General features: G+C 31.2%; 1 protein-coding gene across 2 annotated transcripts in view; it reads left to right on the forward strand.

Annotated features, from left to right (window-relative positions):
* The window catches only part of LOC126735881 (piwi-like protein Siwi), a 94804-nt gene that overhangs the window by 73380 nt on the left and 8784 nt on the right, over nucleotides 1–12640 (forward strand). For both annotated transcript variants that reach the window (XM_050439978.1, XM_050439979.1), the window contains exons 11-12: nucleotides 11148–11391; nucleotides 11445–11666. In XM_050439978.1, the coding sequence (XP_050295935.1) occupies nucleotides 11148–11391; nucleotides 11445–11666 (466 nt within the window). The remainder of the gene's footprint in view (nucleotides 1–11147; nucleotides 11392–11444; nucleotides 11667–12640) is intronic.

A 12640-nucleotide genomic window follows, 5' to 3' on the forward strand; every position in this document is an offset into this window, starting at 1 on the left:
ACAATTCGGCTTCACTCCGCTCAGATTGTAAAGTCATATATGTATGCATCTCAACTCAGTAGATAACAGTTGTGATAATAAAAATAAAATAAGTCAATAAAAAAAAAAAATTTTATGTCGTGTCACTTAGCTCCACACACAGCAGACTACTTCAGATTCGAGACTCTCCCAGACATCCAATTCCCAGTCGAAGAAAAAAGGCTTTCAAGCTTCACCTCTTCCACCTCACAATACGCCAAGCTCTGGTAGTGGTCCAGGTTAGACGTTAGCTCACAGCTGTTTAAAATCTCCTCTAGATTAGAGCCAGTAGAGTACATAAACCCAAAATAAAAGTACCATGTGGCATGAAGAAAACAGGTCCGTACAAAAAAAATCCGTCCAAAATACATGTTATGTAGCTCTAGTAGCCAAAAGAAAAAAAACAACCCTATACTATCAGTATAAACGATAAATTCAAGAATACCTACTTGTTAATTAAATTATCCCCTGCCAATGCCAATCAGGACCGCCATTTTGCCGACGTTCGAGGGCACGTGAAAAATTATTAGGTTTTAAATCGCCATAAAGGCCAGTAAATTCAACAAAAAAAAAAACAAATTATAGCATTAAGCCCAAAAAGTTTATTTACTATCACCACATTTAGTCAATTATATCCCCATATGGGTAAAATTCACACGAATTTCAAAAAGAACTACACTATGACACTCAATTTCGATTTTCCCTAGACCAGTAACTTCTTGCTATCTTCCAAGAAAACTAATATTTACATAAGATAAAAAGAGACAAAAATTAGATAGGTAAGTCCGAGTAAAATCAACAGACGCCACTAAAAAGCACCCGATTCCCGTCACCATTCGGCTATCTCCGACTGTCCCATTCGGATATTTAAATATTATGTGAATAGCGGGCAACCAACAAAAGAGCAATGTTTGCTGCTAGAAGCAACGGTTTCTGGCAATAAGAATAATTAATGTAAATAATAATTAATGGAATAATAATTTAATTAAAATAAAAAATTGCGTTTCTGGAATAATAATAATTATTGATTCTTTAAATAAATTAAATATAAATAAAGAATGCAAACAAGAAAATTGAATTATTAATTTTATACATAATACCTTAATGTAAGTATCAAAAAAATGCAGTTTGGTTGAACGATCCAATGGAATGGAAATTGAATAATTTTTTTTTTGAATAAATATTTTTTAAAATTTCTTTGGGCGGACATGGATTTATTTGATTTTGAATATTATTTAAAATTACTATAGTTTATTTTTGAGAAAGTGTTATTTGAAAAATTTAATTTTCTACTACCTTATAAGAAAATTTTTAATTTTATTTCCCTGCATAATTGAATTTTTTTATTTGACTATATCTTGCTTATTATTTTTTATGAAATTAATTTTTTACATTAAATTGTGCTTATTAATAAGAATTCAAGTAGAAAATGAAGTACTGTAGGCGCAGTGTCATTTCCTCACTGTGGATGTTTTTGCTGGATCAAACTTCACCCGCTTAAGGAAATTATGCACTTTGCTCCCTTTTGTTATACAAATAACTATTATTTTTTTAAGTTCTCTATATGTGGACATATCAAAAGAAAAAGCCCAACTTAAACAATAGGGTATTGTATATTTAAAAAAAAATAAATAAATGTAAAACAAAATTTATAAAATATTGTAGTATTGTACTTTAATTTTAATCTTAAAAATATAAATGTTATTAATCTTTTTGAAATAAGTACCTATTTTTTTAAATAACTTTTATACCTAGGTAGAGAGGTAATTCTGGTAAGTGAAAACACAATGGATTTCATTAGTTATACTGTTATATAAATGTATTATATATTAACATGTTTTATTGTATAAATGCTGCAAAGACATGTATATGACTGATTTGAAAAGAAACTTAATTATTTTATGCTAAAATACTAATTTACAATTCGCAGTTTCGATTAATACTCATAAGAAGAAACTGCAAGAAACTTATGAGATAGGTAATGTTTGCCTAAAACTTACATAAAAAATTATAATACACATATACATACATATATAGTTAAACCTATAAAAATATACCTACTATTATATAAAAAAATACCGATAAATAGAAAAAATATACAATTAATTATTTTTATTTACTGCTCCTTCTTCTTTTTTGATGGAAAATAAACTTGTTTGTCCATTTTCCGTTTACTTGTATTTGTCTTATTTATCTGTTCCATCATTGATGTCAGTTGTCTCATGCACCTAGACATTTACAGGTATATGTTAATATATCTTATATAATTTTATAAAAAGATAACTTTTCATTGTTGATTTTCAGTCGTCTTCTCATTAACAAATGTTTCAATTTCTAGACTATGGCTAGCTTCAATATTATTGAAAGAACATTCCCCAAGGAGTTCACCTAAAACAGAATCGCTTCCCTTCCGTTGCTCACACACCATAATGAACAATTGAAATTGCTACAAATTACCTCTAAAATCACTTCGATTGCAACAATATACTTTTTCAATCTTTTTCCTTGTGGGAACAAGTGCATAGTTTGTGCTTATTTTATGCTCTCTTAACCATTCCTCAAATCTTTCTTCGCTGGAAAAATGGAAAGTTGAGGACTCTATTTTGATATCATGACGTAACCTGTAAACGAGCTTCAAGTTTTGATAAGTCTCACAAGAATACTTAGTCTCTTTGCATAAGGGACAAGAAATGTGTGACTTTGGGTTATCTGGGAGCTGCTGCTTATGAATAACTTTAATATGTTTGTTCTTAGCTGAAATGGAAGAAAACATTTTACTGCATAAGTGGCACAAATTTTTGTTGATAGTTTGGTCCTGATTCTGATAGTTTTGAGTAGGGCCGTCCATCTTTACAGCTAAAATCGCTGAATTGGAATTAATACAGCTTTTCAGGTATTATTTTAAAACACTATAAGCAACAATATGGTCAATATTTCACAAAGAAACAAGTTCAGTATAATCGCAATAATTGTTCAAATTAGTTGGAGCTTTTTTACGAAAGTAAAAAAGCAAAGTAAAAACAACTAACAAACGCGGGAACAATCGTGTCGTTATTCTTGTCATTCACGTCAAACGACCGCGTCATATCACCGCCGGGAATCGGGTGCTTTTTAGTGGCGTCTAAATCAACCAGCATATCTGGTATGGTCAAGCCAAAATTAGTTATTGTACTATGGACAGTACAACATACACAATTGTACATGCCCAATTAATCATTATTCATTATAAAAGAAATAAATAAAGTATGAAATAATCAATATTGGATATAATTTAAATTCTAAAATATTTCTTTAGTCCAGAACCGGGTTTTATAAGAGTATAAATAAAATTTCAACCAGTACAATATGAAGCTGGAATGTACAAGACTAAATGTGTCGTTAAAAAAAAAAGAATACTGTAATTTGAAATGGCTAGAGAACAGAACTATGGGTTACTTGAGAGGCTATTACAGAGAGGGCAGCACTAGTACCAATCATTAATATTTGTAAAATATCTATTTTGAAAATATAACTGTAATCGGTGCTTTTAATAATGAGTATAAAATGCCAATTTTAACCTGTAACAATTAATAGAAATAGCATCGAAGGCTTTGATTTCTGGACTACTTTTTGACCCTTTCTTCATTTATTTTTCAATTGACATAATACATGACATGTTGGCAAGTGCAATTATTATTTGACATTCAAATAAATTTGCTGCAATTTTTTGAAAGAATTTTTTTGTTTACTAATATTTGAAATGTTTATCGACTGTATTTCTGGAAAATAGATTTAAGTAATAAAACACAATGAATATTATTTTTTCCGTGATTACTTGATTAAAAATTAAAATTTCCAATGCATTTATGGCACCTCATTTCAAAATTTAAAAAATTGATTATTTCTATCAGTATATAAAAAAAGTAGCAAATGCGGTATCATTATTCTCAAAATAATATTTTCTATCAAAATACATAATAATATGCCAACTGTCCCATTTAAAATAAAAAAGTTTGTGTCACTTCCTGTTAAACCGGAAGTAACAAAAAATAGCCGAATATATCAAAAGATGCTCCTTATGACTATTCTATGGATATAACAAATTTCATTTGTTTATCTTGAAAAGTAAAAAAGTTATTAAGTGTTCCCTTTTTCCTGTGTCACCCGGTATAGAAAATAAAAAAAAAATAATAGAAAAACAATTTTCTTTTTAACAGCCAAAAATGGATGCGGTGATCTAGTCTAAAAAAGATGTGTCCTCATCCTCAGATTCAGAATTTATTTCTATCATTAGCTCATCCTGGTTCAATGTCCTTATGAGAATTTGTTTTGCTCAGTGAGAGATTGGTCTAACATAAACAAATAAATAGTCATATATTTCCAACGGGTAAGTTACCCAATTACAGGAAATACAAGAATAAATAAATCTTGATAAAGTTTATAAAAAAAATAACAAAAAAAAGCCAAAGAGGAAAAAGAAACAAAAAATAGTTTAACAAAATTACTTAATACATCATAATCCTAACCTAAACTTTAAAATAGGCGAACAATAGAAAACAGTAATAGATCAATTGACATTGCTAATTATTGCTTTTAAAGAATCATAGAAAATATCACAATGTGTACAATAAGTATTAAACTAATAACAGATATAATTTATTGGCGTTCTAGTTAGCATATTAGTTCTACGACGTTAACAATGAAAAGTTAAGGACCATCATCTTGCGTTTAACCTGGGAACTATGTCTCTAATTTTATTTAGTAACTCGGTACAATCAATTGTATTATTTAAGAGTTTGTATAAACAAGCAATTCCTAGTCTATGCCTCCTGGTTTGCAAGGATACCATTCCAAAACTATCTAATAAAAAATAATTGTCTAGTCCTTTGGCAGGATAAACAGCATCCTGTTTGAAAGCTAAATATTTCAAAAATTTGACTTTCACAGACTCCAGCTTTATAATATCGACCCGGTAAATTGGATGCCAGATGAGACAATCATACTCCAATTTGGATCTCTAACCAAACTAAAGTACAAAATTTTTAGTGTCTTCGGATTTTGGAAATTCTTGCTATTGCGAATAATAATCCCAAAGATTTAGAGGCAGCTGAAACGGCATTATTTAGATAAGTCTTGAAGTCAAAGCTACCATCGATTGATCTTGCAAATCAATACAATCGTGGATAGTAATAATATTTAGAAAAAATTTAAGGTCGTCCGCAAACTTGAGTCTCGGGCATTTAATAAGTCCCTGTGGGACACCTGAGGAAACCTCGTAACTATGAGAACGGAAACCTTCAATTTGGACGAATTGATGGCGGCTACTTAAATAAGATTATACAACAACTTATCCGAAAATCCCAGGGCATTAATTTAAAAAAAAAGTTTTATGGTCTCATTGATGAAATGCTTTCTGAAAGTCCATATAGGCTACATCAACCTAGCTAGTCCATATAGGCTATATCACAAGAATTTCTGCTTAAATCCATGCTGATCTGATGATAATTTGTGAGTAGATTTGATGGAAAATGCACGATTCAAAAACCGTAGAAAAAGCTTAGAAAAGTTGTACGCTGCTCCGTTGGATTGCCTTTTTAAAAAAAAGGTATGACAAGTATGACTGGGGGTTTTCCAACAACTTGGAAAAATACCAGTTTCAATAGATTTGTTGAATATAAAAAGAAGTGGCTCGGAAAAAACATGTATGCAATCCTTTACAACAAAGCTTGGAATGGAGTTAATACCTGCAGTTAATTTGTTTCTCAATTTTTTTGCAGCTAAAAAAATATCAGACTCCACCAACACATCCAAAGTAAAACATTTTTCCAGAGAAACAGTATCAATATCGACGGAGTTACTAGGTTCTGCATAAACACTTTGAAAAAGTGTTGAAAATGCCTCAATAATAGCTTTAGACGATGAAACTTCTTTATCGCTTTTAAAGTACCAGGTATTCGGAATGTACCCTTTTTCATCCGATAAATGGTGCTACGTCGGCAAAAGGCATAGTTAATATAGGAGTCCCATAGGAATCTGTACTTGGACTCTTATAACCCTTAATTGTTGCTAATGATTTACCACACATTAAGCTACTGTAAAATTAAAATTTTTTGCCAATCATCTCTGCCTCTGCAGCGGAAGCTGTGGCTGCCTCTGAGGGACTGCAGGCGAGTTAGCCAAGGTTAGGTTTGCAGGAAATGGTCTTCACCTAAATGAAAACAAAACAAGCAGAATTTTATTTACTGTTAAGCATGTGTTGTAATTCTACAACGGATAAAAACTATAAATTCAACACAATTTAAAATAAGTTAATCCGCGGCAACGTCGCTTTTGTACCATGCCGCTACCAGCCTTTTGATGATCTATAAAATAGCCGCCATCCGCGCGGCGTCTGTGTGTCAGTCGCTCGTCACCTCTCAGCGAGTCGCCTTTGAGCCGTCTCGCGGTATCGTATCCGTCCAGTTGTAAGGTGCAAGACACGCTCGCAGCAAATAAAAATTGAACTTGTTGTTTTCTCTTGAATTAAATTAACTTTACAACAAAAAACCGCTGCAGAAATTGAAGGCGGTTGAGTGAAGCAGTAATGGGCCCCCATGGTGGAACAGCTGAATATACATTTAAATGACAATCATATTTTGCCACTTACTTAGTCACAGTTTCGAACTAGATATGGCTGTAATATGGCGCGTGCACTATAAACTGATAAGATTTTTCGAGCTATTGACTATGGAAATTGCACTATATTGGTATCATTAAACGTCAGTATTAATTAAATAGTAATGAAAACAATTGGAGTTTGTTGGTCACAGGTCTCAAATTTATTAAATTAAAGTCAGAGGATTACACGTGTTTCGCCCATACTAGGCATCATCAGCTCCACCTGTGAATTCACTAAGAAAAAGAACAAAAAAGCAGAGAACGACACTACATGACGGGCGAAACACGTGTAACCCTCTGACTTTAATTCAATAAATTTGAGACCTGTGACTTGGAGTTTGTTTTCATTACTATTTAATGTAAGCCGGTCTCTTTGAGAAAAGATGGACTATTTCTTGGTATCCAGTATTGATCATTTAACTTTAATAGCAACTCTGAAACCATGTGGTCTGTTTCCAGAATCTTTCAAACTTTTTAGATCTTATTTAACTGAACGATCACAAAGTGTCAAGCTTGGAAATAACGTATCTCTTCCTCGAAGTGTTTCATCAGGGGTACTACAGGGATGGGTCTTGTGGTGGCTATTATTTACTGCTTATACCAGCCAGTTTTGGAAACTTGTGCATTACTGTGCTACTGATTTTTATGCCTCCCAGTTTTACTTTTCCTGTTGATAACCTCAAAAATGCGGTTAAAGTAATTAAAAAGGATCTTAACACAATAATTAAGCAAATTTCTCTATTGACCATTCTCTAACAATAAACTTAAAAAATTCGGTAGCAATGCTCTTTGGTAATAGAATTGCGAGCTGATGCAATGGAAGGGAATGTTCAGCTAACTGTTAATGACGAACAAATCAAAATTAGTAGCAATGCAAGGAATTTAGGTTTAATTTTAGATCAGAAGATGCGATTTCGAGAACATGTCACATTAATCTTACAGAGAGCCTATGGAGCGATCAAAATTTTATATCCTCATCGGAATTGCTTATTAGTTATGTGGCACTTCGATCCTGTCTCAGTTTAGTTATTGTGCACCTGTTTACGGGCCCTGATGCAGAAACTAAAACGGAATTGAAAGGATACAAAATTCTTGTATCAGATTTGATTATGGAATCAGGAAATATGAATATGCTTCACATCAATTACCTGAATTGAAGTGGCTACCCATGGATTCCAGAATCAAAATGTATGCTCTCTGTTTTTATCACAAAATACTGTTGTCTAAAGCTCCATCATATCTATATGATAAGTTATCATTTCGAACAGATAAAAATTAACCTAACATAAAATTAACCTAAGAAGAAAAATAATTTTAAAACCTCCTATGCATAAAACTGCTTTTTTTTTTAAAGAAGTTTTCCATATAATATTTGAGTACTCAACAAAATTCGACATTTTCAATAGAAGCAATTTTTCAGAAAGCGCAAAAATCTGTAAAAAAAGTATTTTTAGTGCTATGTAGTTGGGAAAATGTTTGGTAGATGAGTCTATCTAAATTCTTTCGATTTGTGTTTACTTTTTAAATCATTACTTATTTATAAATAAGAAAAAAGGAAATAATGTTTGAAAATACACAGTTTTGCATTTATTTGTTGCAAATACCAAGTTTTGCATTGAAAGTAAAGAATAATAATACCAAAAACTATGTTTTGTGAAAAAGTTTATTAAAGAAAACAACACAAATTCTAAATAATTTTTAAGAACAAAATTTATTTCTCTAAATCCTATTTTTTAGAAAAATGCAAAAAAGTACCAAAAGTACTTAAACAGGTTAGATCCTAAGTCCTTCATATTCTTCAATGACCACATTATTATCATTTTCATTTTCTTCATTTTGTTGGTCTTCTTCAGCTCCTCTCTCTTGGTAATTATGAACTGCGTTCTGATGATTCTTTAGTAAATTAAAAATAGAGGACTTATATCCTTTTAAGCAATGCACTCCAGTAGGAATTTGTTCAGACTTTAAACGAGAAAGGGTTTTTTCCTCTCTTTACAACTGACTTAAACACACCCAAATCAGATTTATACAGCACTTTTCCTCTTAATAGAGTGCTATTACCTTCTCGTGTAAATACGAAGCGTTTACTTTCATTAAATTTAAAGTGCCATTGGGCAGGCTTTTTTATTACTTGGTACACTGCGTTTTTCCAATCAAGAATTGTCCAGTTTTGACTTAGCCTAAGAACCCTTGAATGATTTTGAATAATCTGCTCATATTCGTGGCGATTGATTATCACACTTTTTTTTTTAATTTCGTGTTCGATCAACCCAAAAACCCTATCTGGGGGAATGAATGAATGGCCAACTATTGGAAATGTAAACTCGATAGTTTCAATGGTTTTTGGTGCCTCATAACAGAGCCAGTATGCTAGCATCCCTATTTTTATTTTGCCCCCCGCATCCATCGGCAAAAAGTAAAATTTTGTTTGTAGTTTCTCTAAAATCAAAATTTTTCAGCGTAGTATGTATAGCTAAGGCAATAGCATTGGAATTTTTACAATATTCAGTTTCTAGCCAGACAAAGGATAACACTGTATTTTGAGAAAGTTTTGTTGAAGAGCTGCCACAAACCACAGTAAAATTATAAAAGTTTATTTGTTGAGAAAAGTATGCACTTTGATCTGGCAATTAAGGCAAAGCCAAACTTTTTTGGCAATCAAAAGAAAAAAGCTGTACATCTTCTTTGTCTTAACACTTATAAAATGCTTTGCTTTTCAGCTTATGGACACGTTGTTCGCAAATTATCTGAGCTTTGTCATTATTGTTCACTTTCAACTTCTCTTCAAACTGAATACAAGTGGAACACAAATCAGTCATGGGGGTACCAAAGCTTAGATTATAATTTTTATTCACATATTCTATTATTCTAAAAAAACACAATTTTATGGCCAAAATAGGATTTTGTTCACAAAACATTTTGTATAATTTTCGAAAATTTACTTCACAGGGCAAAAACACACGAGTAGTTCGATTTCTTGGATAATGACTTATTTTGCATTCCAAATTTTCAATGAATTGCTTAATTAAATCCTTAAGATGGTCATTTTTGTTTTTAACCCTATCACCACCACGTCGCTCTTTTGGCAACTCATTAGAAAGCAAATAATTTCTTACATTTCTTTCCAACCTGTCTCCACTAAAACGCGTTATTCCGAGAAAAACTTTTTTACAAACTCTAAATTTTTCATCAGTTATTGTTGGAACAAAATATTTTATGGAAAGTCCATGATGATTTCTTAATGGCTTTTCTGGCTTTTGAACCCTCACAAAATTGTAGCACAAAAATGTCTTGTTTACCCTTGTCAACATTTGAATATAACGCCATGTGGAAGCTTTGAATGTCTCTCATGCTTAGTTTCCGACACAGAAACGCTGTTTTTTTATTGTGAGCATATTTCGGGTATTAAGGCAAATCATGTGGCTTATGTCTGAAATTAAAAAAAAAAAACAAACTAACAATTTGTAACATTTAATTTTTCCTGGATACTTATTGTTATGCAGGTTTAAACAATATTATTATAAACATTGCATTTACCTTTCAATTTGCATCTTCCTTTTTTTCCATTTCTCCTTATTTATTTCACGTTTTCTCCCTTTTCCTTTTTCACATGGTTGTACTGTATCCATTCCTATAGTAGTAGACACTTTTTTCGAAACTAATATTAACAAATTAAAATTTTAATGGCTTAAAACTGCGAGACGATGTTTATACTATCAAGTACAGTAACAAAATAAAAATAATGAAATTATAACACGTGGTATGCGGCCGTTACAAGTGTTTCTAGCGCTCTTATTGGTTGATTGAAAATACCCAGTTTTGCATTTATCCTCTATAAGTAAACGTCTTTTTTATACGTAAATAGGCACTTTTGCAGCTAATATTGTAGTATATCTTTTAGATATCAGTGTAGTCTGTCAAAATGTAAAATAAAATCACTTTCGCGTTTTTTGTCAAATACCGAGTTTTGCATTTAGTATACTCATATGTAACCTGCACAATCCTTTACCAAATTATATTAAGGCCTTTAATTATTTTCGATTTAAGAATGAAATGGGATCTTTGTTATTAAACAATATTATATAAAACTATATTATTATATAGGTAAGGTAGTTTGTAAGTTATTTGTAGTTAAAAAAAAATATTCTTTTTTTTTAATAAAAACAAGGATTTAGTGAAAGAGCACTAACCCAGGTGAACTACTCCTTGAACTTTCCTGCAAGTATAACGAATTTTGTTTTTTTTTGTCTGTTATTGAAATAAAATCGTTTATTATTATTATTGTCACCAATAAAAATGAATTTGAATAGATAAGATTCCTAAACATAAGTTTAAAATTCATTGGGTCGTAAATTGCGCAATCGCCTTAATAACGTTGTATCCTATTACTAACCATTCATCCCATTTTGATCCTGAGCGGTGACCAGCAATCTTTATCTTAATCACTAGTTATCGCCAATTTGACTATTTTAATTGCGATATTTCTCTTTCAGATCGCATTATTATATACAGAGATGGTGTTGGCGATGGACAAATTCCGTACGTTAAAGAACATGAAGTTGACCTTATTAAACAAAAACTAGCTGAGCTCTACACCGATCAACCACTGAAAATGGCATTTATTATTGTCTCCAAACGAATTAACACTAAGATCTTCCGCAGTCAAGCTGGTCCCAAGAATGACTTTAATCCTCCACCAGGAACAGTTGTTGACGATGTTATCACCCTCCCCGAAAGGTAATGATTAGAAAGAGGTAATTTTTTCTCTGTTTATATTTTTTTTTTTTTAGATACGATTTTTACCTGGTCTCCCAATGTGTCAGACAAGGAACAGTGGCGCCCACTAGCTATAACATTATCGATGATTCCCTGGGCATCGACGCCAATAAGATTCAAAGATTTACTTATAAGATGTGTCATATGTACTATAATTGGTCTGGTACAGTGAGGGTACCGGCACCGTGTCAGTATGCTCATAAGTTAGCATTCTTAACTGCTCAGTCCCTACACAGGTAAGTAGTAGTAGTAAGTAAGTAATTAGTTTATTTACATCAACAATATTTCAAAGTATAATAACGCAATGGCAATGAGAGAAAATAAATCTAAAACCGCAAAATAAAATTCTTGCTAGTAGTATTAGACCTAATTATAAAGCATAAAACGAAGAAAAAGTTATAACAATAAAATGGTCTACATGAAAAGAAATACACTATGAGAGAACATTTAAAAAATATTAAATAATGTAAGTGAATACAATATGCCCACCCTAAAAGATTTTTTTTATAAACAAGTAAAAAAAAAAACAAAGTATCGTTAAATGGGGTAAGGTGGATAAAAAATTGAGGTTTTTTAAAAATATTTCGGTGAAGACGTACGCAAATCTTTGGAGCACTGATATTTAGAATCTTTAGTACCTTCCCTTTAATATTTCCAAATTTTAGCTTCTTTTTGTCTATAATTTTTAAACTATTAACGGTCAAATGTTGATCCACTTTACCCCCATGCATGAGACACGTAAATTTTCACGTAAAATTCATTTTAAAAATGGTAAAGTGGATAACTAATTATCGTTTTAAAAATTAGTTTTCCAAAAAAAATTTGGTAAAAAAGAAATAAAACAAACTTTTTAGTTTTAAACAAAACAAACTTTTTAGTCTTAATAGAAAAGTTAATGGCTAATAAACTTTAAAACGTTTTTGAAGGTGGTAGACAATGGTACAGTGAAAACATCTTGTCGGACTTGCATTGTCTTATTTATTTAATGTAACATGACGTTTCGGTTGGTAAGTATCTCCAACCGTTATCAAGTGTAAACTGTTTTAACCAGTTTAAGTATTAAATAAATAAGACAATGCAAGTCCGACAAGATGTTTTCAAACTTTAAAACGTAAAAAACAAAAGATTTAAATAAAATAAATTAAATTAAAAAAATTAACTCAAAATAAACAAAAATAAATAATCAAAATTAAACATTAACCCAACAAAA

This window comes from Anthonomus grandis, chromosome 5, assembly GCF_022605725.1.
Source record: "Anthonomus grandis grandis chromosome 5, icAntGran1.3, whole genome shotgun sequence".
In the NCBI taxonomy this organism is placed as follows: Eukaryota; Metazoa; Arthropoda; class Insecta; order Coleoptera; family Curculionidae; genus Anthonomus; species Anthonomus grandis.